General features: G+C 39.5%; 1 protein-coding gene across 2 annotated transcripts; it reads left to right on the forward strand.

Moving 5' to 3' along the window:
* On the forward strand, nt 1-27,989 carry ALKAL1 (ALK and LTK ligand 1). Of its 2 annotated transcripts, none has more exons than XM_036878914.2 (5): nt 1-230; nt 20,819-20,872; nt 22,324-22,404; nt 25,597-25,677; nt 27,490-27,989. In XM_036878914.2, the coding sequence occupies exons 1-4, from the start codon at nt 41-43 to the stop codon at nt 25,659-25,661; spliced, it is 390 nt and encodes a 129-aa protein (XP_036734809.1). In that variant the 5' UTR covers nt 1-40; the 3' UTR covers nt 25,662-25,677; nt 27,490-27,989. The 2 variants fall into 2 exon arrangements, with proteins under 2 accessions (XP_036734809.1, XP_036734808.1); XM_036878913.2 differs by having other exon boundaries at nt 25,597-25,673.

Consider the following 27,989-nt stretch of genomic DNA (forward strand, 5'->3'; position numbering starts at 1 on the left):
CCCCCAACCTCGGCCCCGGGATCCCGCTCCTTCCTGAGCCATGAGGCCAGCCAAGCCAGGCACCCCGCTGCCCGCGCTCCTCTTGCTTGCCCTAGCTTTGTCCCCGCACGGGGCCCGGGGAAGGCCCCGGGGCCGCAGGGGAGCGCGCGTCGCGGACCAGAACCCCGAGCCCTGGCTTTTCCCGGCCGCGGTCGGAAGAGGCCCGGCTCGCAGAGCCTTCCGCAGCGCAGGTAAGGCGCCCCCCCTCCCCCCGCCGGTCGTTGGCTTCAGCCTAGGTTTTAGGGGCGCACCCTTGGGGAGGGGAAGCCTTAAGCCCAGTGGAGAACAGCCGGTCTTTGCAGATGACCGGTTCTCAGAGAAAGATGTGAGTTTATTGGATTGACTCTTGTTGACACTTAAGCAGCAAAATCAAAGAGGGTGCGGCTTGGAAGTGGCAGTTGTGTAAGGGGCTGGGACGCAGCCCAGGGCTCAGTTTCGCGGCCGCTGGTGGGCACAGTGGACGGTTCAGGGCCGGTCAGCGCCGCCTTCTTCCCGGGCTTTGGGAATTAAGTGAGGCACTGCCCTCACACGCAGCACGTGTTGGGACCAAGCGAATTCCTGCAGGCTGCGGCCTGATGACACGCCCTCTCCCGGGCCACTTGAGGGCCCTCAAACGCAGCCCGCGGATCCCAAATTAGCTCCGGGCACGCAGGTTCCTGGCTACTTAGATATCCCAGGAAGGGGTGGGGAGGAATGAGGAGTGAGAAAAGTACAATACAGAGGGCCATGGACCCACCAAGGCAGTTTAATCCAGCCAAATAAAGGGAACGGAAAGGCCCGGGGCACCAGGAGGTCAGAGGGGATAGGGCACGGAGCTGGGAAGCCAGAAGGCACTTGCACGGTGTCTCTGATTGGACACTGAAAGCAAAGAGCAAGGTGGGGCTGGGGCCTAGGCTGGGAGCAGAGAGCCTCTTCAGGCCATCTATCTGCCAGCATCGAGGACATAGCCCTGGCCTCCGACTGTGCCTGGCTGTCGCGGCTCTTCTGCGCCGTACTTCACTGTAGGAAAGCAAAGAGGGATTACTTAGTAACATATTTCTCTCATGATAGATATGATAAAAATATCTATGTATTTACTCCACCAGCCTTTGTGGAGTACCTATTACATGCCAGTCACTGTGCAGAGGGCTGAAGCCCCCCCAAGAGAGGCAGGCAGCCAGGTGTCTGGGCTCTAGATGTGCAGGGAGGGGGAGCCTGCACTGGGAAACCCCGTGGAGGGCAGGAGAAGGGAGGAGGTCCAGGAGCTGAACAGAGATTCCCTGGGAGACAGTGCAGGACCTTCAGGGAGGCGCTGTGGATGGGGATTGTGACCAGACAGCGATGCAGTGATGGAAGCACACCCTCTGTATACCTGGACTTGAAATTTCTGCTAGTCCAAGGTTTTATCTCTGTCAAAAGTTAAGAAGTAGCTCAAGTAAAGCCAAAGAATCGCTGAAATAGTAAATATATTGTGTAAAAATGTTTATTGCGCACACACTGAAAAGACAGTTTGCGAACTAAGAGCACTCAACCCAAAACCTGGAACGAGGCTCATGGGTGTATGATAACAAGCAGCTTATGTAGTGAGAAGGCAGTGAGTTCATTAGTCACGATGATGGAATATAAATAATAGAATTTCCTTAAACAATAGGGAAATTGGCCAATGGTTACCTTATGTCAACCTTGGAAACGGCATTAGTTTTGCTTATGATTTTGAGAGGCATAAGCAAGAAGTGACCCGAGTCATGTTAGCTTTGCAAAATAAGCTAAATTAAGCTCTGTTTGTATGACTAAACTGGTTTTGTCTGCTCAGGGAATGCTCCAGGCTGGTCTCCATTTGTTTTTTATTTTAACATCTCAGAATTCTTTGGAATGTGAAAGAGTGGCAGAAAGTCTCAAACTACAGAACATTTATGGTAACACCACATTAAGTCAGACCTGTTTCACTGACATTTAACAGACTTTTCTCTTGTTAAAAGACACTGGTGACTTATTGCCCACCTCTTTCTACAGCTGTTTGTGATGGCCTCATCTTCTGACTACTGTGGTTTATTAACACGAGGAGAAAGGGTGGCTCATCCCATCCACAGCTGAGTCTGTGGCTGGAACACGTGGGTGTGGTCAGGGCCCAACTAGAGGACAGTGCCCTGTCTGGGTGTCCTGGGGATGTGCTTGGGTGTTGCAGCCCTTTCTGGAGGAGACTTCTGCCAGGCTCTGGAGGCCAAGGACCCTTATCTGGCCAGATGCCCCTTCAATTCTGCAACATAAGCAGCATCACATGGAGCTGCACATGCTGGCCTCTGGAATCCTTGCTGCATGTAGGTGTGTGTTTCTCCTTTCTGTGCCTTAGGTGACCTCCCTTAATGCAGACAGTGTGCTCCAGGTGGGGGAGTGTGCCAGCTAGGAGAGCAGTGGGTGCCAACGCCTGGGGAGGGAGGTGCCCAGCCAGGGCTGCTAGGATTGTGGCTGGGGGAAAAGGTGGGAGATGTGTGGGTTAGGTTCCCAGGACCTGGGCTTCACCAGGGGTGAGCACAAATTCTCCCATTCCTTCAGCCCATCAGCCCTCCTGGGCTTGGGAAGCTGGGCTGATCAATGTTGTTGACTCCAGGTCTTGAGGAGCTCAGTCCAGTTAACAAATACTGCCTGGAGTGTTTCTAGAAGCTGATCCTCCCTTTTTCACTGTCCTTGTCACCCTAGTTCAAGTCCCCATGACCATTCTACATGGGCCTTCTAGATTGCTCCCAACCCCAGTAGCCCAGGGTGGGGAAAATGGAAGTTCCTAAGGCCAGGATCCTCACCTGACCCTGAACAACTTAATGATACAATTGGCCTACTGCTAGGCTACTGCTTCCACACCTCTTGGTAATTATTGGCTGAGTCACTATATAAGGAGCTCAACCCAGTGCACTGGGTGGTGGCAGAGACAGACCTACCACCTGTTGGATGCAGACATGATTCTAGTGCTCTACCCACCACCGTGAGAATACAAGCCAGGTATAAACCCTTTGCCCCAAGAACATTCCTTTGTCATTTTTTGGTCTCACTGAATCCATAGTGAACTTGCCTATGGCTGAAATCCTCAGGCAAGATGCCCAACCAGGCCATCCTCTCGGAAAAGTGTGAGAAAGTATATGTCCACAGCCTCTCTGACCCTCACATCTGCAGACTCCTACCCTAAAACTGCCCAGGGAGGGAGCACTGCAGCTCAGCCTAGGCCAGACTGAGAAATGGGGTGCAGAGGTGGCAAAGCAGAGGCAAGCAGGAGCTGGGGGCAGAAAAGGAATAGTGTGAAATGTGGAGAGATGGGAGTGTAAGGGAGCCCTTTAGAGAGTTTTGACTCTATATTATATCCTCTTTGCCTTCTCAAGAGACTTCAGTAAACATTTATACTATTTTACAAACTTTCTGGAATCAGATTTATGTTGTTGTTTTAAATATAAAGCCTTGGTGGCAGGATGCTTAAGGCAAGAGAATATGAAGATCTTTTCATTGAGGTTATTCTGAACAATCGCAAATGAGTATTCTTAGTAAGGAGTGCTGGCCTGGTTTGGATTTGCAGTGGCCTCTCTTGATTTTTTAAGAAAGTCCTAACTTCTCTTGAAGGCAGGACATTTAAGTCCCCTCATGGCCTGCTCCCCACCTTCCTGTGGCCCTCACGGGGTGTAACAGTAAGTGCCCCAGGCTGGCCCACATGTGGCCCTCTGTCTGACTCTGCTGGGCTCTTCTGGAGCCTTCTGGAGTGTGCTTCTCTGTCTGCCTCTCAGAATTCTATCTATCCTTCTAGGTCCCCTTCGTTCATGATGTCTTTGCAGTTATTTACATGTTCAAAAATATCTAAATCCTAATTCATTTTTTTATCCCCACAGTTCTGATAAAACAAGAAAATATACATTCTAAATTCCACTGGGACTTGCGTAAGAGTGAGGTTTTGTGTACAACCCAAATTCCTCTGTCACAAGTCTATTACTGTTAGAACTGCCCATGTACTTGGTGAGCAGAATTTCTTCCACATGAATAATAAAAATAATTTTCTCTACCTTGCATATCACCAGGAAGGGGGGGTGCAGATGGGTACTTTTAAATATTTCACTGGCAGAGTTACTTGAAGCTATTTGTTTTACTGAAAACCATTAGCATGGGACTAGGTCAAGATGGAAAGGTGATGTATGATATTTTGCTAAGTATTAGGCAAGTGCTCTCACCAGAAGAACACTTATTGTGACTAGCAGAGCTAACTTATGTGAATGAATTTCTGCCCATCTCTGAGTATTAATTGTGGCTTATTTGCAGGAGCTTATTCATCTAACAGCTAGGTAGGGAAATTCTGTGCATCTAGTTGACAGAATCACATACAATGGCTTCTCTTTCCCTGGAATGGCACAGTCCTGGGAGGCTACTTTCCAATCAGGTATTGGTTAGGAAAATTAGGATTGTAAAAATTCCTTTTTAATGGTTAAACTTCCCCCTACCCTGGGCTTTCATATTTATTGCTGGAAATGAGCTGTAAAGCATTTAAAGATAGATTTCTAAGATCTTTGCTACTGTGTAGGACAGAAAAATGTGGCCAGGTGACTGGTGCAGTTTCCCTCCTGTATCTGCTGTTGTAAAGAAACTTACCAACAGGGAAAGCATATTTTGGAGTCTAGGCTTTTGTCAGAACTCCTATATAACTCTTTTGTTACAACTCAATATAATTCTGTATCTATCAATCAGGAAACAGTAGCTAAAATATATCGTATATGAAAATGTAGTCTTTTACATACTAATAAAATTAAAATACCATTTAAATGTGATTTACTTGGAATTATTATTAGCCTTTTGGTTAGATTACCTCATTGAGTAACAATTTCTTCTCCTTTTTACACAAAGCATTTTTCTCCTATGATACTCATATGTTCATATTATAACTTGCATTAATCGGATATTATATTTGTCTGAATATAAGCCTCTTTTAAGTTGGGGACCACAGATTACTCAGTTTGTAGTACCTGGTAGCTTGTACTGAAGTCACTGTGCAAAGTTGACATTTAAGAAATATTTTTTCTTTGGAACTGAAATTGTGAAAAGAAAATTTGAAGGATTTTAAAATTAACTTTAAAAGTAAAAGGTTGTTTATTTGTTTTTTAAATTCATTTTGTTATCATTAATCTATAATTACACAAAGAACGTTATGTTTACTAGGCTCCCCCCTTCACCAAGTCCCCCCCACAAACCCCATTACAGTCACTGTCCATCAGCATAGTAAGATGTAGTAGAATCACTACTTCTCTTCTCTGTGTTGCACAGCCCTCGCCTTTTCCCCACCCCCCACATTATACATGTGAATCATAATACCCCCTTTCTTCTTCCCAGCCCTTATCCCTGCCTACCCTCCCACTCTCCCCAGTCCCTTTCCCTTTGGTAACTGTTAGTCCATTCTTGGGTTCTGTGATTCTGCTGCTGTTTTGTTCCTTCAGTTTTTCCTTTGTTCTTATACTCCACAGATGAGTGAAATCATTTGGTATTTGTCTTTCTCCACTTGGCTTATTTCACTGAGCATAATACCCTTTAGCTCCATCCTTGTTGTTGCAAATGGTGGGATTTGTTTTCTTATTATGGCTGAATAATATTCCATTGTGTATATGTACCACATCTTCTTTATCCATTCATCTACTGATGGACACTTAGGTTGCTTCCATTTCTTGGCTGTTGTAAATAGTGCAGCGATAAACATAGGGGTGCATCTGTCTTTTTCAAACTGGAGTGCTGCATTCTTAGGGTAAATTCCTAGAAGTGGAATTCCTGGGTCAAATGGTATTTCTATTTTGAGCTTTTTGAGGAACCTTCATACTGCTTTCCATAGTGGTTGAACTAATTTACATTCCCACCAGCAGTGTAGGAGGCTTCCCCTTTCTCCACAACCTCGCCAACATCTGTTTTTATATGTCTTCTGGATGGTGGCGATTCTTACTGGTGTGAGGTGATACCTCATTGTGGTTTTAATTTGCATTTCGCTGCTGATTAGCAATGTGGAGCATCTTTTCATGTGTCTGTTGGCCATCTGAGATTCTTCTTTGGAGAACTGTCTATTCAGCTTCTCTGCCCATTTTATTTTATTTTTTTAAATTTTATTATCGTTAATCTACAATTACATGAAGGACATTATGTTTACTAGGCTCCCTCCTTCACCAAGTCCCCCCAACATACCCCTTCACAGTCACTGTCCATCTGGGTAGTAAGATGCTATAAAATCACTACTTGTCTTCTCTGTGTTGCACAGCCCTCCCTGTGCCCCCCATGCATTATACATGCTAATCATAATGGCCTCTTTCTTTTTCTCTGCCCTTATCCCTCCCTTCCCACCAATCTTCCCCAGTCCCTTTCCCTTTGGTAACTGTTAGTCCATTCTTGGGTTCTGTGATTCTGCTGCTGTTTTGTTCCTTCAGTTTTCCTTTGTTCTTATATTCCACATATGAGTGAAATCATTTGGTACTTATCTTTCTCCACCTGGCTTATTTCACTGAGCATAATACCCTTTAGCTCCATCCATGTTGTTGCAAAGGGTAGGATTTGTTTTCTTCTTATGGCTGAATAATATTCCATTGTGTATATGCACCATATCTTCTATATCCATCCATCTACTGATGGACACTTAGGTTGCTTCCATTTCTTGGCTATTGTAAATAGTGCTGTGATAAACATAGGGCTGCATCTGTCTTTTTCAAACTGGGCTGCTGCATTCTTAGGGTAAATTCCTAGGAGTGGAATTCCTGGATCGAATGGTGTTTCTATTTTGAGCATTCTGAGGATCCTCCATACTGGTTTCCACAATGGTTGAACTAATTTACATTTCCACCAGCAGTGTAGGAGGATCCCCCTTTCTCCACAACCTCTCCAACATTTGTTGTTGTTTGTCTTTTCGATGATGGCGATCCTTACTAGTGTGAGGTGATATCTCATTGTGGTTTTAGTTTGCATTTCTCTGATGATTAGCAATGTGGAGCACCTTTTCATGTGCCTGTTTGCCATCTGGATTTCTTCTTTAGAGAACTGTCTATTCAGCTCCTCTGCCCATTTTTTAATTGGATTATTTGCTTTTTGTTTGTTGAGGTGTGTGAGCTCTTTATATATTTTGGATGTCTATCCTTTATCAGATCTGTCATTTATGAATATATTCTCCCATACTGTAGGATACCTTTTTGTTCTATTGATGGTGTTCTTTGCTGTACAGAAGCTTTTTAGCTTGATATAGTCCCACTTGTTCATTTTTGCTTTTGTTTCCCTTGCCCGCAGAGATATGTTCATGAAGAAGTCACTCATGTTTATGTTCATGAGATTTTTGCCTATGTTTTTTTCTAAGAGTTTTATGGTTTCATGACTTACATTCAGGTCTTTGATCCATTTCGAATTTACTTTTCTGTATGGGGTTAGATAGTGATCCAGTTTCATTATCTTACATGTAGCTGTCCAGTTTTGCCAGAACCATCTGTTGAAGAGACTGTCATTTCCCCATTGTATGTCCATGGCTCCTTTATTGTATATTAATTGACCATATATGTTTGGGTTAACACCTGGAGTCTCTATTCTGTTCCAGTGGTCTGTGGCTCTGTTCTTGTACCGGTACCAAACTGTCTTGATTACTGTGGCTTTGTAGTAGAGCTTGAAGTTGGGGAGCGAGATCCCCCCACTTTATTTTTCCTTCTCAGGATTGCCTTAGCTATTCGGGGTCTTTGGTGTTTCCATATGAATTTTTGAACTATTTGTTCCAGTTCATTGAAGAATGCTGTTGGTAATTTGATAGGGATTGCATCAAATCTATATATTGCTTTGGGCAGGGTGGCCATTTTGACGATATTAATTCATCCTCACCAAGAGTATGGGATGAATTTCCATTTGTTAGTGTCCTCTTTGATTTCTCTTAAGAGTGTCTTATAGTTTTCAGGGTATAGGTCTTTCACTTCTTTGGTAAGGTTTATTCCTAGGTATTTTATTCTTTTTGATGCAATTGTGAATGGAATTGTTTTCCTGATTTCTCTTTCTATTAGTTCATTGTTATTGTATAGGAAAGCCACAGATTTCTGTGTGTTAATTTTGTATCCTGCAACTTTGCTGTATTCTGATATCAGTTCTAGTCATTTTGGAGTGGAGTCTTTAGGGTTTTTTATGTAAAATATCATGTCATCTGCAAATAGTGACAGTTTAACTTCTTCTTTACCAATCTGGATTCCTTGTATTTCTTTGTTTTGTCTAATTGCCATGGCTAGGACCTCCAGTACTATAGTTAAATAACAGTGGGGAGAGTGGGCATCCCTGTCTTCTTCCCAATCTCAGAGGAAAAGCTTTCAGCTTCTCACTGTTCAGTATGATGTTGACTGTGGGTTTCTCATATTTGGCCTTTATTATGTTGAGGTACTTGCCCTCTGTAGCCATTTTGTTGAGAGTTTTTATCATGAATGGATGTTGAATTTTGTTGAATGCTTTTTCAGCATCTATGGAGATGATCATGTGGTTTTTGTCCTTCTTTTTGTTTACGTGGTGGATGATAGTGATGGATTTTTGAATGTTGTACCATCCTTGCATCCCTGGGATGAATCCCACTTGGTCATGGTATATGATCCTTTTGATGTATTTTTGAATTCGGTTTGCCAATATTTTGTTGAGCATTTTTGCATCTACATTCATCAGGGATATTGGTCTGTAATTTTCTTTTTTGGTGTGGTCTTTGCCTGGTTTTGGTATTAGGGTAATGTTGGCTTCATAGAATGAGTTTGGGAGTCTTCTCTCCTCTTGTGTTTTTTGGAAAACTTTAGGGAGAATGGGTATTATGTCTTCTCCGTATGTCTGATAAAATTCTGAGGTAAATCCATCTGGCCCGGGGGTTTTGTTCTTGGGTAGTTTTCTGATTACCACTTCAATTTCTTTGCTGGTAATTTGCTTGTTTAGATTCTGTGTTTCTTCCTTGGTTGTATTTTTCTAGGAAGTTGTATTTTTCTAGAAAGTTGTCCATTTCTTCTAGGTTTTCCAGCTTCTTAGCCTATAGGTTTTCATAGTAGTCTCTAATAATTCTTTGTATTTCTGTGGGGCCGTTGTGATGTTTCCTTTCTCGTTCCTGATTCTGTTGATGTGTGTTGATTCTCTTTTTCTCTTAATAAGTCTGGTTTGAGGCTTATCTATTTTGTTTATTTTCTCAAAGAACCAGCTCTTGGTTTCATTGATTTTTTTCCTATTGTTTTATTCTTCTTAATTTTATTTATTTCTTCTCTGATCTTTATTATGTCCCTCCTTCTGCTGACTTTAGGCCTCATTTGTTCTTCTTTTTCCAATTTTGATAATTGTGATGTTAGACTATTCATTTGGGTTTGTTCTTCCTTCTTTAAATATGCCTGGATTGCTATATACTTTCCTCTTAATACTGCTTTCGCTGCATCCCACAGAAGTTGGGGCTTTGTGTTGTTGTTGTCATTTGTTTCCATATATTGCTTGATGTCTATTTTAATTTGTTCATTGATCCATTGATATTTCTAGGAGCATGTTGTTAAGCCTCCATGTGTTTGTGGGCCTTTTTGCTTTCCTTGTACAATTTATTTCTAGTTTTAAAGCTTTGTGGTCTGAAAAGTTGGTTGGTAGGATTTCAATCTTTTGGAATTTACTGAGGCTCTTTTTGTGCCCTAGTATGTGGTGTATTCTGGAGAATGTTCCATGTGCACTTGAGAAGAATGTGTATCCTGTTGCTTTTGGATGTAGAGTTCTATAGATGTCTATTAGGTCCATCTGTTCTAGTGTGTTGTTCAGTGCCTCTGGGTCCTTACTTACTTTCTGTCCAGTGGATCTGTCCTTTGAAGTGAATTGTGTGTTGAAGTCTCCTAAAATGAATGCTTTGCATTCTATTTCCTCCTTTAGTTCTGTTAGTATTTGTTTCACATATGCTGGTGCTCCTGTGTTGGGTGCATATATATTTATAATGGTTATATCCTCTTGTTGGACTGAGCCCTTTATCATTATGTAATGTCCTTCTTTATCTCTTGTTACTTTCTTTGTTTTGAAGTCTGTTTTGTCTGATACTAGTACTACAACACCTGCTTTTTTCTCCGTGTTGTTTGTATGAAATATCTTTTTCCATCCCTTGACTTTTAGTCTGTGCATGTCTTTGGGTTTGAGGTGAGTCTCTTGTAAGCAGCATATAGATGTGTCTTGTTTTTTATCCATTCTGTTACTCTGTGTCTTTTGATTGGTGCATTCAGTCCATTTACATTTAGGGTGATTATCGATACATATGTACATATTGCCAATGCAGGCTTTATATTCGTGGTTACCAAAGGTCCAAGGTTAATTTCCTTACAATGTAAGAGTCTAACGTAACTCACTTAGTATGCTGTTACAAACACAATCTAAAGGTTCTTTTTTTTTCTCCTCCTTTTTTTTCCTCCTCCATTCTTTATATATTAGGTATCATATTGTGTATTCTTTGTCTATCCCTTGATTGACTTTGGGGATAGTTAATTTAATTTTGCATTTGCTTAGTAATTAGCTGTCCTATTTTCGTTACTGTGGTTTTATTACCTCTGGTGACAGCTATTAAACCTTAGGAACACTTACACGTATAGCAGTCCCTCCAAAATAGACTGTAGAGATGGTTTGTAGGAGGTAAATTCAGCATTTGCTTATCTGGAAATTGTTTAATCCCTCCTTCAAATTTAAATGATAATCTTGCTGGATAAAGTAATCTTGGTTCCAGGCCCTTCTGCTTCATGGCATTAAATACATCATGCCACTCCCTTCTGGCCTGTAAGGTTTCTTCTGAGAAGTCTGATGTTAGCCTGATGGGCTTTCCTTTGTATGTGATCTTATTTCTGTCTCTGGCTGCTTTTAACAGTCCGTCCTTACCCTTGATCTTTCCCATTTTAATTACTATGTGTCTTGGTGTTGTCTTCCTTGGGTCCCTTGTGTTGGGAGATCTGTGGATCTCCATATCCTGAGAGACTATCTCCTTCCTCAGATTGGGGAAGTTTTCAGCAACTAACTCCTCAAAGACACTTTCTATCCCTTTCTATCTCTCTTCTTCTGGTATCCCTATAATGTGAATATTTTTCCACTTGGATTGGTCACACAGTTCTCTCAATATACTTTCATTCTTAGACATCCTTTTTTCTCTCTGTGCCTCAGCTTCTTTGTATTCCTCTTCTCTAGTTTCTATTTCGTTTATCGTCTCCTCCACTGTATCCAACCTGCTTTTAATACCCTCCATCGTGCTCTTCAACGATTGGATCTCTGACCTGAATTCATTCCTGACTTATTAGATGTCTTTCCATACCTCCATTAGCATTTTGATGACTTTTATTTTGAACTCCCTTTCAGGAAGAGTCACAAGGTCCATATCATTTAAATCTTTCTCGGGAATTGTATTAATAATTTTACTCTGGACCAGGTTCCTTTGGCATTTCATGTTTGTATATGGCGCCCTCTAGTGTCCAGAAGCTGCAGTCTCTGGAGCTGCTCAGCCCCTGAAGCAATGTCGGGTGTCACAGGGGAGCGGTACTGGTGCCTGGGGGGAAGAAAGAGCTGTTCCCAGCTTCCCGGCTGATGTGCCTGTCTCTACTGCCTGAACCAGTGGGCCAAGCACACAGATATAAGCTTTTGTCCCAGAGCAGCCAGATATGGATCCCTTCTTTCCAGAAGTGGCCGGAATCCCAGTCTCCCCAGGAATTCTGCCTGTCTTAGCTTTCCAACCCCATAATCAGAAGAGTATGATGAAAGTACCATGAAATGTATGTTTGTGCTCCCAGCGCAGATCTCTGGAACTAGGTATTCAGCAGTCCGAAGCCTTCCACTCCCTCCCTGCTCCATTTCTCCTCCTCCCGCCGGTGAGCTGGGGTGGGGGAAGGGCTTTGGTCCCGCAGAGCCACAGCTCTGGTATGTTACTCCATTTGGTGAGGTCTGCTCTTTTCTCCAGGTGTATGCAGTCTGGCATCGTCTTCTTTCCTGTTGCTCTCTCAGGATTAGTTGCACCAGCTATATTTTCTAATTGTATCCAGTTTTAGGAGGAAGCCTCTGTCTCTCCTCTCACATCACCATCTTTAATTCTTTCCCCTAAAAGATTGTTTATTTGCTCCCAAAGCCAAATTAGATCTATCATCTTATGATCTAGTCTGTGCCATTCTGAGTCATGAATGATAAGAAAGTGAAGCAGCTTTATTGCTGATATTGAGAAAGTATTAGTGGTCTGGATAGAAGAAAAACCAACCACAAAATTCCCTTAAGGCAAAAGCCTAATCCAGAGCAAGATCCTGACTCTTCCATTCCGTGAAGGCTGAGATAGTTGAGGGAGCTGCAGAAGAGAAGCTGGAAGCCAGCAGAAGTTGGTTCATGAGGTTCAAGGAAAGAAGCTGCCTTCACGATGTAAAAATGCAAGGGGAAGCAGCAAGTGCTGATGGAGAAGCTGCATGCAAGTCAGCCACATGATCCCGCTACTATTATTAATGAATGTGGCTACACTAAACAATACATTTTCAGGGTAGACGAAACAGCATTCGATTGGAAAGGAGATGCCATCTAAGACTTTAATAGCTGGAAAGGAGAAGCCAGTACCTAGCTTCAAAAGACAGGCTGACTCTCTTGTTAGGGGCTAATGCAGCTGGTGATAAGATGAAGCTACTGCTCATTGACCATTGTGAAAACTCTAGGGTCCTTTAAAATTATGCTAAATCTCCTCTTTCTGTACTTTATAAATGGAACAAAATGGTCTGGATGATAGCACTTCTGTTACAACAATGGTTTGCTGAATATTTGAAGCCCATTGTTAAGACTGCTCAGAAAAAAATATTCCTTTCAAAATATTACTGCTTGTTGACAATGCACCTGGTCACCCAAGAGGTCTGATGGAGATGGACAGTGAGATTACTATTTTCATGCCTGTTAACACAAAATGCATTCTGCAACCCATGATCAAGGAAGAAGTTTGACTTTCAAGTCTTAGTATTTAAGAAGTACATTTTGTAAGACTATAGCTGCCATAGATAGTCATCGCTCTGATGGATCTGGGCAAAGTATATTTGAAACCTTCTGAAAAGGATTCACCATTCCAGATACCATTAAGAACATTCATGATTCTGATGGACAGTGACTATGAAGAGGTATGTGGGGGGGACTTGGTGAAGGGGGGAACCTAGTAATCATAATGTTCTTCATGTATTTGTAGATTAATGATACCAAAATGAAAAAAAAAAAGAACATTCATGATTCATAGGAAGAGGTCAAAATATCAACATTCACAGGAGTTTGGAAGAAGTTGATTCCAATACATCTTGACTTTGAGGGATTCAAAACTTTAGTGGAGGAAGTCACTGCAGATGTGGAGTCAGCAAGAAACTAGAATCAGAAGTGGAGCCTAAAGATGTGACTGAATTGCTGCATGTCATGATGAAACTTGAACAGAAGAAGAGTTTATTCAATGGGTGAGCAAAGAAAGTGGTTTCTTGAGATGGAATCTGCTCCTTGTGAAGATGCTGTGAAGATTGTTGAAGTAACAACAAAGGATTTAGAATACTCCATAAACTTAGTTGATAAAGCAGCAGCAAGATTTGATGAAGCAACAGTTGAGAACTGACTCCAATTTTTAAAGAAGTTCTTCTGTGGGTAAAATGCTATCAAACAGCATTGTGTGCTACAGAGAAGTTGTTCATGATAGGAAGAATCAATTGATGTTGAAACTTCATTGTTTTCTTATTTTAGGATACTTCCACAGCCATCCAGGCTTCAGCAACCACCAGTCTGATCCATCAGCAGCCATCAACACTGAGGCAAGACACTCCACCAGCAAAAAGATTATAACTCACTAGAAGCTCAGATGATGGTTAGCATTTTATAACAATTAAATTCTCTTTAAAGTATCTACATTTTTAAAAGATATAATACACTTAATAGATTACATTGTAGTGTAAACATAAGTTTTATATGTACTGGGAAATCATCAAATTCATTTTACTCTCTTTATTGTGATATTCATCTTATTGTGGTGGTCTGGAGCCAAACTCACGATATCTCCAGTATCTCTGAGGTGTTCTTGTATCTAGCACCTGTTGCATTTTAAAATGTACCTGGGATTTGTTTTAATCAGGTCTGGTAAGGCATGTAGGTATGCAAATGACTGTTGTGAAGGAAGACGTTTTACTCATGGTTCCCTGTAACAGAAATCATAGCCTGCCACTCAGGGTCATACTGGGAAGCACCAGGGGAACTGTGGGCAAGGCACTTTATCATGGTATCTTCAGGAAAGGCCATGCTGCGGAGGATAAGCCGGCTTGGGATTGACTAAGTTGAATATTTCAGTGGGCTCTGGGGTTGGGGGCTGTCTGTAGTTGTCGGGAACCTGGCCTGGGGGATTAGGGCAGGGGCAGTGGCCCCTGAGTATGAGAGCTACATAAGGGATTGGTGGGCTATAGGCTCTGGATTTGTTGGTTTGCAAATGAAAGATGGGCTTGCAAGCTTTACTCTCTCTAAGAATTGGCCAGCTCTGGGAGGGGCAGTTCCTTCAGAGTCAGCAAGCCCTCAGATGTCAAAACATCAGAAATCCAAAAAATAAAAAGGCATAATTAATACAAACCACAGGACAAAAATCTGAACTGTGTTGCCAACTTCACCTGGGTGCTGGCTGGCTGTCATGTGTTTCTGCCCACAGTGCACCTGTTTCCCAGGGGACACCTATCAGTCTTTATCTTACTTGACCCTTGGCTGCTTTGCTGCTGTCCTTTAAAATGATTACATTTCCATGATTATTCTCACTTTGTTCTTCTCTTTCTCTTTCTCTCGACCACTTGTCTTTGGCTGCCCTTCAAGTGTGTATCCCAGGGTTTCATTCCTGATTGTGAATTTTTGGCCTGGACATGTCCCCTTGGATGATGTGCACCTTTCTAGTTTCCACTATTGCTTCTGTGCCACTGATTCCAAATGTGCCTCTCTGTTCTCTGGCATGTCCTTTAAATGCATATATCCACTATTTGCTGAGTATCTCCACTACAGGAATCTCAAACTTGACCTTTCTCTAATTCAACTCATGCTTCTGCCTTCATCTGCCTCCTAATTGCTGGTCTCAGTAGAGGCAAGTTTCTGCTTCTTAATGGCTGTTCTTCTAGGGTGGTGTGAATTTACTACTAGATTAACAGCCCATGGTGTTTTCCTGGGGCTCAGTTTGTTATTAAATCTTCTAGCTGCTGCAACCAACAAAAACATCAGTTGGGCTGGATCCTGTGCCTGCTTTGAGCACTAATCTACTGTTGAACAACAACAGTTGTCATTCTTAACAGCTGGTTGCACATAAAAATGTTTTCACAGTGCAGAATGCTATACAAGTATTTTTGAAATGTTTTAACATTTTTATAAATATCTGGAATATATAAATAACTCATAGGACTCAGCAGGAAAAACCAAATAACCCAATTAAAAAATGGGCCAAGGACTTAAGTAGACATTTTTCCAAAGAAGACATGCAGATGAAGAAAAGGCACGTGAAAAGATGCTCCACATAGCTAATCATCAGGGAAATGCAAATCAAAACCACAGTGAGGTATCAACTCACACCAGTTAGGATGGCCAACATCTAAAAGATGAGAGAATAATAAGTGTTGGTGAGGATGTGGAGAAAAGGGAACCTCCTACACTGTTGGTGGGAATGTAAATTGGTGCAGCCAGTGTGGAAAGTAGTATGGAGGTTCCTCAAAAAATTAAAAATAGAAATACCGTGTGACCCAGTAATTGTACTTCTAGGAACTTACCAGAAGGAAACAAAATCTCGGATCTGAAAAGATTTATGAATCCCTATGTTCATTGACAAATTATTTACAATAGCCAAGATATGGAAGCAAACAAAATGTCCATCAGTGGATAAATGGATAAAGAAGAGGTGGTACATGTACACAATGTTCAGCCATAAAAAGAAAGAAACCCTGTCATTTGTGACAACATGGATGGACTAGTGGGTATTATGCTAAGTGAAGTGAGCCAGGCAGAGGAAAACAAATGCCATATGATTTCACTTATTTATGGAATCTAAAAACAAAACAAAATGAACAAAATAGCAGTAGACTCAGTCACTGAGAAGTGACTGGTTGTTACTATGGGGAAAAGGTTGGTGTGGGAGGGTGGGGTGTGTGAAGGGGATAAAGAGGCACAAAATCTCAATCATAATATAAATTAATCATGGGGATGAAAGTACAGCATGGAAAATATAGTCAATGATTCTGTAATATCTTTCTATGTTGACATACAGTAAATACACTAGTTGGGGTGAGGATTTAATAATGTAGATAATTGTGGCATCACTATGTTATATACTCAAAATCAACATAATGTTGTATGTCAACTATTCTTCAATAAAAAATATATTTTAAAAAAGTAATTTAATTGGTTTGGCCCTGAAATTCTGTATTTCTTATATGCTTCCATATTCATGGAACTGAATTATTTAGTCAGCAACCACTAAGAACAGCAAGGGTTCCTTCTTGGGAGCTGATGCTGCTGGTCTATGGAACATACTCTGAAACCAAAAATTTGATAAGCTACTAGTTTGATTATACATCATATCCTGAGAGTAATTTGTAGCTTAAGTAGCATTAGGCCCCATAAAAAGTTTCATACAAAGAGAGTTCCACCCTTCCATCCCTCTATTTAAGTATCTTAACCTCTAACAGAAAAAGCATGATTTAAAAACATTTACAGATACTAACACAGATGCCATATAACTATACAAGGAAAAAAGAAAAGTATAAGTTTTATGACAATAATTTGACATAGATTTTATGACTTAAAAAATTTTAATTTAGTATTTAAAAATACTGCATGAATATATTTGCTGACAGGGTTTTTTACTCAAATATTTAATAAATTTTAATGTTAAAAACTACATCAGTAATATCAGCAATGTAAGAAAGCTAGTTCTTATTTTTGAAAATAGAACAGTTTTTCTATATGGAGAAAGACAATAACTGTGTCATTTCTTAATGGAAATGATAATGCATGGAACTATATAGCAAACATTTCAGTTTAAGTACCTGAAAAATGCTAGATGACAACACAAAATAATGCCCCTCAGTGCCTCACAAAGCTCAAAGATCAATTAGCATGGCTTTATAAAGAATCATAGAGTAAATTGTCTTTACGGTAAAATATTAAGTTATATGCAGGTGGAGCAAGCACTAAATATTTTCTATTGTTTTCTAGCTGTTAGGATATTTTATTATTTCACATTATCTCTGCTGGTTTTCTAATAAGAAGTAGGAACTTCTCGTATTTATACACATATATGCTAATCTATTCTTTAAAATTATTATTGTACACTTAAATTTGATGAGGGTGGCAGTTGGCAACACTTTTGGTTAATTGAAAACTAGAAATTTTCACATATTGGATGAATGAGATAGTAGGTTATTCAAGTTGTTCCAGGATAATCCTTATGCATTACCTAGAGACTCATCCATCCATATGTATAATCTTTTATGCCCCTGTAGTTAGATAGCAGGGGAACAAAGCTTATCATTTAGACATGTGCTGTCCCACGCGGGAGCCACTAGATACGTGTGCTGAACACTTGCAGTGTGGCTAGTCCAATTTGAGACGTGCTGTAGTGTAAAATACATCTTGGGTTTTGAAAACCTAGCATAAAGAAAGTACAATATCTTTTAGTAATTTAAAAATACTGATCATTTGTTGAAATCATATTTTGGATATATTGGGTTAAATAGGTACATTGTTAAATTAGCTTCACCTATTGCTTTTTACTTTTTAATTGTGGCTACTAAAACCATTTCTATAATGACGTTTTCTTTTTAAGACCATTCTCTGTCAGAGATCAGTCAGCACCCTTGTTTAGGGTAGTTCTCTTATATTCAGTTGGTCATTTAATATTTTGTTGAAAAATTACCACAGGTACACCTAATGCTAAATACAAATTCATTTTCAATCAGTTAGCTTTTTGTTGAAAAATTAGTATAGATTTATGTTCAGAAAAGTTAACATTTCTTAAAAATGCATGCATGGAAAAATGTCTCTTCTTTGCCCCAGAAGCCTACTCCCTGGCGCCTCCCTGCAAACACCACTGTTTTTGTTTTTATACAAATAGGAGTGTGCTACAAAGCAGGAATTGACAAACATTTCAGATAGGGCCAGCGAGTAAGTAAATATTCTGGGCTTTGTAGGCCCTAAAAATCTCTGCAGATACTCAACTCACACTATAGTACACAGCCCGCAGAGGCCATACCTGAACTAATGAGCATGGCTGTGTTCCAATAAAAGTTTATTTACAAAATCAGGCATAGGTCTGGATTCCTGAGCTGCTGTTTGCCAACACAGGCCAGCACTTCCACAGAAGTACAGTAACTTCTCTGTGAACCTGTTAGTTTTTCTATGCAGCTATTTTGCCCCTCATTCTAGGTACAATGATCTTTGAAAAATGAATCTTGACTTTAAAAAAAAATTTTTTTTTTAATTCTAAGAGCGATGAGACACACACTGATGTCTCATCACTCTTAGAATTAAGGACAAAATTTATAAAGGATAAGAAGGCCCATCTATGTCTGCTTCCTTGCCTCCCCTCTCCCTCACCTCCTTTCTCCTATAATTATCCCGGACATTTCTCAAGTACTTGAGCACACTGTATTCTTTTCCTTTTCAGAGCTTTTGTTTTTCTTTCTTTTTTGTGGGGAATGGGCTAGGGTGTCTTCCCGTCTCTTCTTACCCAGCTATCCCATACTTATCATTCTTTGTTTCATTTAAATCAATCTTCTATCCATTCCTATATTCCTATATTATGTTTGTACTTTGAAATTGAAATTCAAGTATATTTTGTAAGGTTGAAGGCACTGGGGGAGGGGTGAGCACGTCAGGCACTGATGACGTGCCAAAGTCCCCTGCTGCCGCCCCCTCCCAACCTGAAAAATGTGCCTTAAGCTAACCAATCCTCCCGCCACTGTAAATCTAAGCTCTGCCTCCCCCTACCTTCTTTAAAAACTCACTGCCTGCCCTGCTGAGTGTGACTTCCCCAGCCTGTGATAGCCAGACAGGGGAATATCACCTGGGAATTGCGCTCAAATAAACTGCTTGGCCCTTTGTTGCTCTCATCAACTGCTTATTTCGGCTAGAATTTATCTTACATATTTTAAGTATGATTTTTTTGGCCTTTATTGGGCTCCAGTGAGGCACTGATTATTTACATTTCAAAGGTAACCTACTTGGGACATCTTTTCAGCTTTCAATTCCTTAAATATTTGCAGTGTCCCATCCCCAAAGCACTGCCGGGCCCCCTGCAGGTGGTAACAGATGGACAAGATTTGTCCCTTTCCTCCTGAAGCCTGCAGCATTGCGGTGGAGGCAGACGCTGTCGGCCTAATCAGAACGTGACAATGAGTGCTTCTAGTGAAGTTACAAAATGTGTTACAGGGATGAAGAGGAGGAGGGAATAATTCATTGAAAATGTATGCCTTACAAACTTGGGTGTCATCATTGCACAAGGTCTAAAGACTGAAATTATACTCTGAAATGCTGCTGGAACTACAATATTTATGAAGTCTTTGAGCATGCTTTCCCAGAGCACTTCTCTTGGCTTCCAGGAAGGGCTAGTAGACCTACCTTGCCAGATAAAATGTGGAGCCAACTGGCCATGCTGGGTTTCAGAGAGGTATGGGGAAAGATCCCTGTTCAGGCTGGAATATAATTGATGAGAATGCCAAAATATTTATATAAAGAAGTTAGTCTTTACTGCTGCTTTGTTTCTCTGGGTTAGTTTTGATTTTTTGCAGGTGCCGATGGTCGTTGTTAGTGGTAGGGGAGCTTCTATTCAGCCTGCTCCTGCTGCCCCTCCCAGGGCGGTTGGCTCCACCCCCATTAACTTCCAGGATGTAAGGAGCCGTTCAGGTTCCCATGTGCTCTTTTTCTACCATCTCAGTGGGGCCACGAAGGTCAATGTGGTGATTCAGACTCATCTATAGGGACTTGACAAATGTTCATGCTCTGTTATATTTATATGCTGTTTGACATGAACAGATGCCAGTCTGTAATAAGGATGGTGTGAGTTTAAGCATGTAACTGTCAACAAGCAGGTTCAAGATTTTATTAAAATTTCAATTTTCTTTTTCTCTGAAAGAGTTGCAAATGCTCCCACATTGTTTTTATAAATTGCATTTTCTGGATGGTGCATTCGTAGTGTGTACAAAGTAGAGTCTGAGATGTGGGTTGATTTAATATTTTCTTTTAAGTTCAAAGCCTTTTAAGAGAGTCAGGACCTGAAATAACTGTCAATTTGTTTGCTCTGCTGCTGTGGAAAGGAGACAAGTTAGGAGCTGACAGCAAAATAGTCACAAAAGCATGATGACTTGGACTAGTCTTGTGTTAATGAGAGGAAGTAGAAGTGCATGGGTCTTTGATAATTTTTGGAGAGTAATACACAAAATTAATAGGTTGGATGTAGTGGTGGGAGAAAGAGGAGGTCAAGTATACCTTCTCAATATTTGGCCTGAGCAAGGGGTAAACTGATGGCATTTATTGAGACTGGGGAACATGGGGGAGAATCAAGGTCTTGGGTAGAGAGAAAAATAAGATGTTCAGTGCTGGTTGTGCTCTTTTGCAAGGTCCAAGGTCCAGGAGTTTCCCAAGGGAGTGCTGAGCAGGCAGTCAGCTCTGCTGGAGGTCTGGAGCCCCAGGCATGGTCAGGGCTGTAGCTACAGATTCAGAATGGGCTGCACATACTGACACGAGTTCCTCTGTTCAGTACTTGTCATTATAGCCTATTTTTAGTGGAAGGTACTTAAGAAATTCTAAGGTTTTTTTTTCTTTTCAGAAATATTCCCAAGAGATTTGAACCTAAAAGACAAATTCATAAAGCATTTCATGGGTAAGCATAACATTTATCAGTGATTCAATTAAATGAAAAGATGATATTCAAATTACTCTGTTAGGCCTTGGAGATATGAAGATAAATGTCTAAGAGGCTCACAGTCCAGCTGGGGAGGTGGACAAACCCTATTAACATGTATTAACTGCAGTGTCAACTGGTAATAGAAGTGTAAACAAAGTTTTACACAGAAAGGGAACAGTTTTGCCAAGAACTACCAGAAAAAGCTTGTAGAAGATATGATATTTAAGTTGTCTAATGGATGAACAGGATTTTCCCAGATGAGAGAGGTATTCTGGTCAGAAGGAATCCTTTGAGCACATGGTGTGGTTTGAGGGCAGGACAGGCAGATGGTATGGATGCACTGGGGGTAAGTTAGGAGGGGCGTGTGTGGCCCCCAGGCTCAAGTATGGCTGGAATGGTAGGTTGGAGTCATACTGTGAAGAATCCTAAATCGTGTGCTAAGGAGTTTAGATGGTGCTCCCCAGCCATTGGGGGCTATAGAAATTTTCTGAACAGATTTTCACATGCCATATCTCAAGCGTGCTCTCTCATAACAAAGATTTGTTCTTTGTGTTAACTTCATGAATCATTAGCAGTCATCCTGAACCCCCAGTTCTAGCAAATATGAGATTATTTTGAACCGTGTACCTCCACCTTTGCTATTGCTGTTCCTCTCTATTCCTAATCATCCCGGCTACCTCCCATTGTTTTACATCTCAGGCCTCTACGCTGGGAAGGACATTGTTTCTGCACCTAACCAAAGCTATGGGCCATTTTTGTTAATGAATTTTAAAATGCTAGTGATGGTCCTGAGGATCAAGCTGAGACCCAGGGAGGCTCAAAGTGTAAGGAGTTCCCCACGTGAAGTATCCAGGTGCAGTTAGCTGAGCTGTGGGCTCTCCTACTTCCTCCACTTCCAAAAAGGCAGATGTAGGGATTCGTTTTGTTGGAGAACATCTTGGATCTGTAGGGATAGGTAAAGGAAGTCTCTAGGCTCTGTCCACTTTACAATTGTCCTTAACACCAATAAGACACTAATTACTATAGTTAGAAAATGAAATACATGCTTCTGCATATACTCATTAATTCCTGTTAAATAAAAGCTGAAGAACAGAAATTAGATAACTTATGTTTTATTCCTCAGCTGCTTGATTTACTCTCTACAGGGTTTTTTTCCTGTCTAGAGCTTTCCCTTTAATTATTCTAAAAAGCTCACCTGAAACTGGTTTCCATTATGTGAGATGTTGAGAATGTGAAATGAATTTAGATTATTTTTCACAGATATGGCCCCTCTCCAGACTTCGGTAGGATATGCTCTCAAGCAAGCTCTTTGAAGGGCATGGAAGGATGTAAACTAGAGTTGTATGGTTTCTATCCATAAAGTGCGATCAATTTTGTTTGAAAAACACGCCTTTGTTTGTCATAAGCATTCTTTTCTTGTCCAACAGGGCCAGTCACATTTTCAGCTGAATGTAGCAAACATTTCCACCGACTCTATCACAATACCAGGGATTGCTCAACACCAGCCTGTAAGTAGCTTGAGTAGTTTTTTTTTCTTTTAAGAAAATCTTTATTCAGCAATTGATGCACGTAATTCTAAACTTCAAACTGTCTGTGGGTGGGAAGCAATAGACTAAACATTGTGTGAGATGCTATTTATAACACTGACACTATTTAAGTTAAGGTTGTGTGTGCCCTTGACACTGTGGGGAATGAAAACACATTCTAATTAGGACTATATCCAAATCCAAAAACAGCTAGATTTCCATAAGGACCAAAATGTTAAGATTTAATCCTTTTATCATTTTTCCAGTTCTTTGGCATAAATAAGGTGTTCTTTCATAGAAGCCAAAAAAATTAAATGATCATGAAGTATAAGTCAAAATTTTCTCATCAGTTATTTTAAAGTAAATAGTTTTATATCACATCATTTTACCATTTGTAATCATTTTACTCGAATAACAGTAGCATAGTTTTTTTATTAAAGTATCATTGATATACAATCTTATGAAGGTTTCACATGAAAAACATTGTGGTTTCAACATTCACCCATATTATCAAGTTTTCACCCCCATTGCAGTCACTGTTTGTCAGCATAGTAAGATGCTGTAGAGTCGTTCTTGTCTTCTCCATGCTGTATTGCCTCCCTGAGACCTACCTATACTGTGATCGCTAATTATAATACCCCTCAATCCCCTTCTCCCTCCCTTCTTACTCACCCTCCCCAACCCCTTCCCTTTGGCAACTGCTGTTTTGTTCTTTCAGTTTTGCTCTGTTGTTATTCTCCACAAATGAGTGAAATCATTTGATACTTGTCTTTCCCTGCCTGGCTTACTTCACTGAGCATAATACCCTCTAGCTCCATCCATGTTGTCGCAAATGATAGGATTTGTTTTCTTTTTATGGTTGAATAATATTCCATTGTGTATATGTACCACATCTTCTTTATCCATTCATCTACTGATGGACACTTAGGTTGCTTCCATTTCTTGGCTATAAATAGTGCTGTGATAAACATAGGGGTGCATGTGTCTTTTTGAATCAGGTATCTTGTTTTCTTTGGGCAAATTCCTAGGAGTGGAATTACTGGGTCAAATAGTATTTCTATTTTTAGTTTTTTGAGGAACTTTCATATTGTTTTCCACAGTGGCTGCACCAATTTACATTCCCACCAGCACTGTGGGACGGTTCCCCTTTCTCCACATCTTCTCCAGCATTTGTTGTTTCTTGTCTGTTGGATGCTGGCCATTCTAACTGGTGTGAGGTGATATCTCATTGTGGTTTTAATTTGCATTTCCCTGATGATTAGTGATGTGGAGAATCTTTTCATGGGCCTATTGGCCATCTAAATTTCTTCTTTGAAGAAGTGTCTGTTCAGATCCTCTGCCCATTTTTTTAAATTAGGCTGCTTGTTTTTTTGGGTGTTGAGGCAAAGTTCTTCATATATTTTAGATGTTAACCTCTTTTTGGATAAGTTGTTCATGAATTTTATTCTCCCATACCATAGGATGCCATTTTGTTCTGCTGATGGTGTCCTTTTCTGTACAGAAGCTTTTTAGTTTGATGTAGTCCCATTTGTTTGTTTCCCTTGCCCAAGGAGATGTGTTCAGGAAAAAGTTGCTCTTGTTTATACTCAAGAGATTTTTGGCTGTGTTTTCTTCTGAGTTTTATGGTTTCATGACTTACATTCAGGTTTGATCCATTTCGAGCTTACTTTTGTGTATGGGTTTAGACAGTTTCATTCTCTTCCATGTAGCTGTCCAGTTTTGCCAACATCAATTGTTGAAGAGACTGTCATTTCCCCATTGTATATCCATGGATCCTTTATCATATATTAATTGGCCATATATGTGTGGGTTTATATCTGGGCTCTCTATTCTGTTCCACTGATCTATGGGTCTGTTCCTGTGCCAGTACCAAAATTGTTTTGATTACTGTGGCTTTATAGCAGAGCTTGAAGTTGGGGAGTGTAATCCCCCAGCTTTGTTCATCCTTCTCAGGATTGCTTTGGCTGTTTGGGGTCTTTTGTGGTTCCACAGGAATTTTAGAACCATTTGCTCTAGTTTGTTGAAGAATACCATTGGTATTTTATAGGGATTGCACTGAATCTGTAGATTGCTTTAGGCAGGATGGTCATTTTGACAATATTAATTCTTCCTGTCCATGAGCATGGGACGTATTTTCATTTATTGGTATCTTCTTTAATTTCTCTCATGAATGTCTTATAGTTTTAAGAGTATAGGCCTTTCACCTCCTTGGTTAGGTTTATTTCCAGGTATTTTATTCTTTTTGATGCAATTGTAAATGGAGTTGTACTGATTTCTCTTTCTGCTAATTCATTGTTAGTGTATAGGAATGCAACAGATTTCTGTTTATTAATTTTGTATCCTGCAACTTTGCTGAATACAGTTATTAGTTCTAATAGTTTTTGGTGGAGTCTTTAGAGTTTTCATTTCTTAAATATCATGTCATCTGCAAACAGTGACAGTTTAACTTCTTCTTTATCAATTTGGATACCTTTTATTTGTGTTGTCTGATTGCTGTGGCTAGGACCTCCAGTACTATGTTGAATAAAAGTAGTAGCATTGTATTTTAAAGTTTGCTCTAATGCATTCCTTTGGATGCTTACCTTACTGAAGTTAATAGTAATTCCAAACATGATATTTAAATGCTATTGAACTGCTCAAATCATGATTTTGTGTGGTAACTCAGTTGACTGTTTTTAAATTCCTTTCTAAGCCTAAACTTTCCTTTTAAAGAAAATGAATTTTAAGTATTTTGTTTATTTTAAACTAGATTTTTCATCTTGAGGAATATTTAATTTTACTTACAATGTTGAGTCAGAGTTGTTATAATTTTTCCCCAAACTATTTGTGTTTAATGACTAGGGAAAATGAATCATGTTGGAATCAAGGCAAAAATGATTAAGTGGTAGCACAGCCTGGTGGAGAGTTTGTGCTTTGCAACCAGACTGCTTACTATTGATGAGATTCCTAACATTTTGATGCTGTTTTTTCATCTCTAAAGTAAAGATAACAATAGCACCTATCTGATTGTGTTATTAGCAGAATTATTGAGAAAATCCAGGTCAAACATTTGTTATATTATCTACTTATTAAATTGCAGCTATCATTATTATGAATTAGTGACAGTAATTAATGTGATTTTCCCAACATTTGTAGTAACTTTGTACATAATTTACCTCTAAATGTTTTTCCTAGACTACAAAAGATGTGCTAGATTGCTAACAAGATTAGCAGTGAGTCCACTGTGTTCACAGACATAGAAGACCTACCCTGTGTGTATGTTTTTATTTCTCTTTCTTATTCTGCTTAATAGCCTTTCTTAAGAAATTTTGAACAATTAAAAAAACCAGGAAGCTGATTTTCTCTACAACTAATGAACTTAAATCTGTGGATTTTTCACTTAGTGTTGAAGTTTGATCTAATCACACAGGCTGGTTTATTGATTTAATTAAAATGCCCTCAACAGTGATTGAATCAGGATGAACCACTTTGGCAACTTTATTGGTCCTAAGTGATTTAAAAAAAATATTTCAACTTTTGGTGTTCTATCATTATTGTGCAGACCTGATGCAGATAGACATTAGATGAACAAAATTATTTAAAGGTCTGCCTTTTCTTAACTGGTCAAAAAACATAACAAAAGTAGAGCCAGGTCCTAAGGTTTGGGTTTGTTTGGTAAGGAGAAAAGAGAAAGCATTGGGAGAATAGAAGAAAAGGCAAAGGATGGAAAATATAATGAACACATAACCATCATCTGCTCCAGTTAAACTTTGCCAGAGCCAAGTGCTAAGTCAGAATTTTCATTCTGGCTAAATTACCCTAGGACCCTAGGGCAATAGGTATTTGTATAATCTAAATAAATCTAATTCAAAGTGTAAAATTTATTTACAAAAGTAGAATCTATACAAAAGTTTGAAAGATATTTTGCAAAAATCTTTCTAATCAGTAGTTATTTCCCAGGGTAGTAGGATTTTGGGGATCAGTTTCAGTACCACGGACAAGTCCCTTTAAAGAAACTCTTCCTTAGTTCATGAGGGTGGGAATAGAAGTCACGGAGTACCTGTAGACTAGAACTATCTACAAATGTCTTGATCTGGCCAAGTTACTTAAACCTTCTGAAACAGGTGCATGGGGATTTATTAACTCATCTCACAGGTTTCTTATGACAATGTGACAGTCCTAACCTATTGCTCTTGTTATTCTTACTCTTATTTAAAAAGCAATTATACATTAACAGAATAATTGGCACTCTTCATTCTGCATATTTACAGTTGCTAAACATAAAGATTCTCTTTTCTTTTAGATTAAGGAAATCTTCAGATTAAGAAAATCTCTTTTCTTTTAGATTAAGGTCATTTTAGTATTTAGTGTTTATCGTACTTGAATTAATTATTCTCAACTTCTCTTACCTGAATTAGTTATTCCCAATGTATCTCAAACGTTTTGAATAGTGTGAAGCATGAATAAATCGAGAAAATTCATTAGGCTACAGAGATGGCCTAAACCAAGCCATGTTTATCTCTTTCTTTGTTTGAGTACATTTTTTTGTGAATGCATAAATTTAATTACGTGCAGAAACAACTTGATAACTGGAAAAGTTCTCAAAAAATAACTACTGTATTATAATTTAAAATATTGTGTGCCAACTTACATTCTCCTGGGACTAGATCCACAGAAGACAGGGCTGATAAATATGCCTGTTTGAAATAGCAGAGTTTAGAGATTTAGTGGCCTCCTCTGTTGGAGTCATTTCTGAGAGTATCTGTTTCTAATTATTTATTTAACAAGGTATCAGAATCACAATATTACTTTTAGGAGTATTTATGACTTATTTAGGTGATGTCAAATTCATTTTCTGTTTTTTCTAGATACCATAAAACTTTCATGGGGAAGTCATCATTTAAAATCTCTAAAGTAGTGATTAGCTTCTCCCCCATTCCACCATCTCTAGTCTACCTTCTCAGATTAGGCTATAAGAGTCCACAGATTCTTTAATCAAAATAATTATTATATATTAAAACTACACATATTTTTAAGGATGTTAAAAACCAGGTCCTAAATGACATTTTTCTTTTTCTTCCCCCACAGGCATTTCTTAAGAATCTGAAGCAAAAAAAACACACAAAAACCAAACACCTGATTTGAATCATAGCAAATGAAAAAAGAGTTGAAACTCCTAGTTTTATAGTGTATCATGATGAATACAATAAGAGTCTTTGTATTTGTCTGTGTCATACCACAGAATGGAGTCTTCCTTGGTTTATCTTTGTGTATTCAATAGTTTATTTTTTTTAAAACAAAGCTTTAATCACATATTGCAAATAGAATATTAAACATTATGCTATTTTATTTTTGCTAGATATATATTATTTTCTTACATGGTTAATATTCCATACATGTATGAATTATATATTTATGTAAATTATATCTGAGAATACCAACAAATTATTTTTTTGTATATGATTTTTAGTAATACGTTGAATAGTCATGTATGAAGTCCACTTTTATAATTCTTATTTAATAATATTTAAATACATTTATTCAGAATTTTTGTCTTTATTTGCATTAATTTGAAATATGAATTTTAT

Source organism: Manis pentadactyla, chromosome 3 (assembly GCF_030020395.1).
Source record: "Manis pentadactyla isolate mManPen7 chromosome 3, mManPen7.hap1, whole genome shotgun sequence".
Lineage (NCBI taxonomy): Eukaryota > Metazoa > Chordata > Mammalia > Pholidota > Manidae > Manis > Manis pentadactyla.

Coding starts and splice junctions, on each gene's coding strand:
- ALKAL1 (XM_036878914.2), top strand. CDS start 41: ATGAGGCCAGCCAAGCCAGGCACCCCGCTGCCCGCGCTCCTCTTGCTT. Junction 231..20,818: donor CAGAGCCTTCCGCAGCGCAG/GTAAGGCGCCCC, acceptor TTTTCTTTTCAG/AAATATTCCCAAGAGATTTG. Junction 22,405..25,596: donor GGATTGCTCAACACCAGCCT/GTAAGTAGCTTG, acceptor TGTTTTTCCTAG/ACTACAAAAGATGTGCTAGA.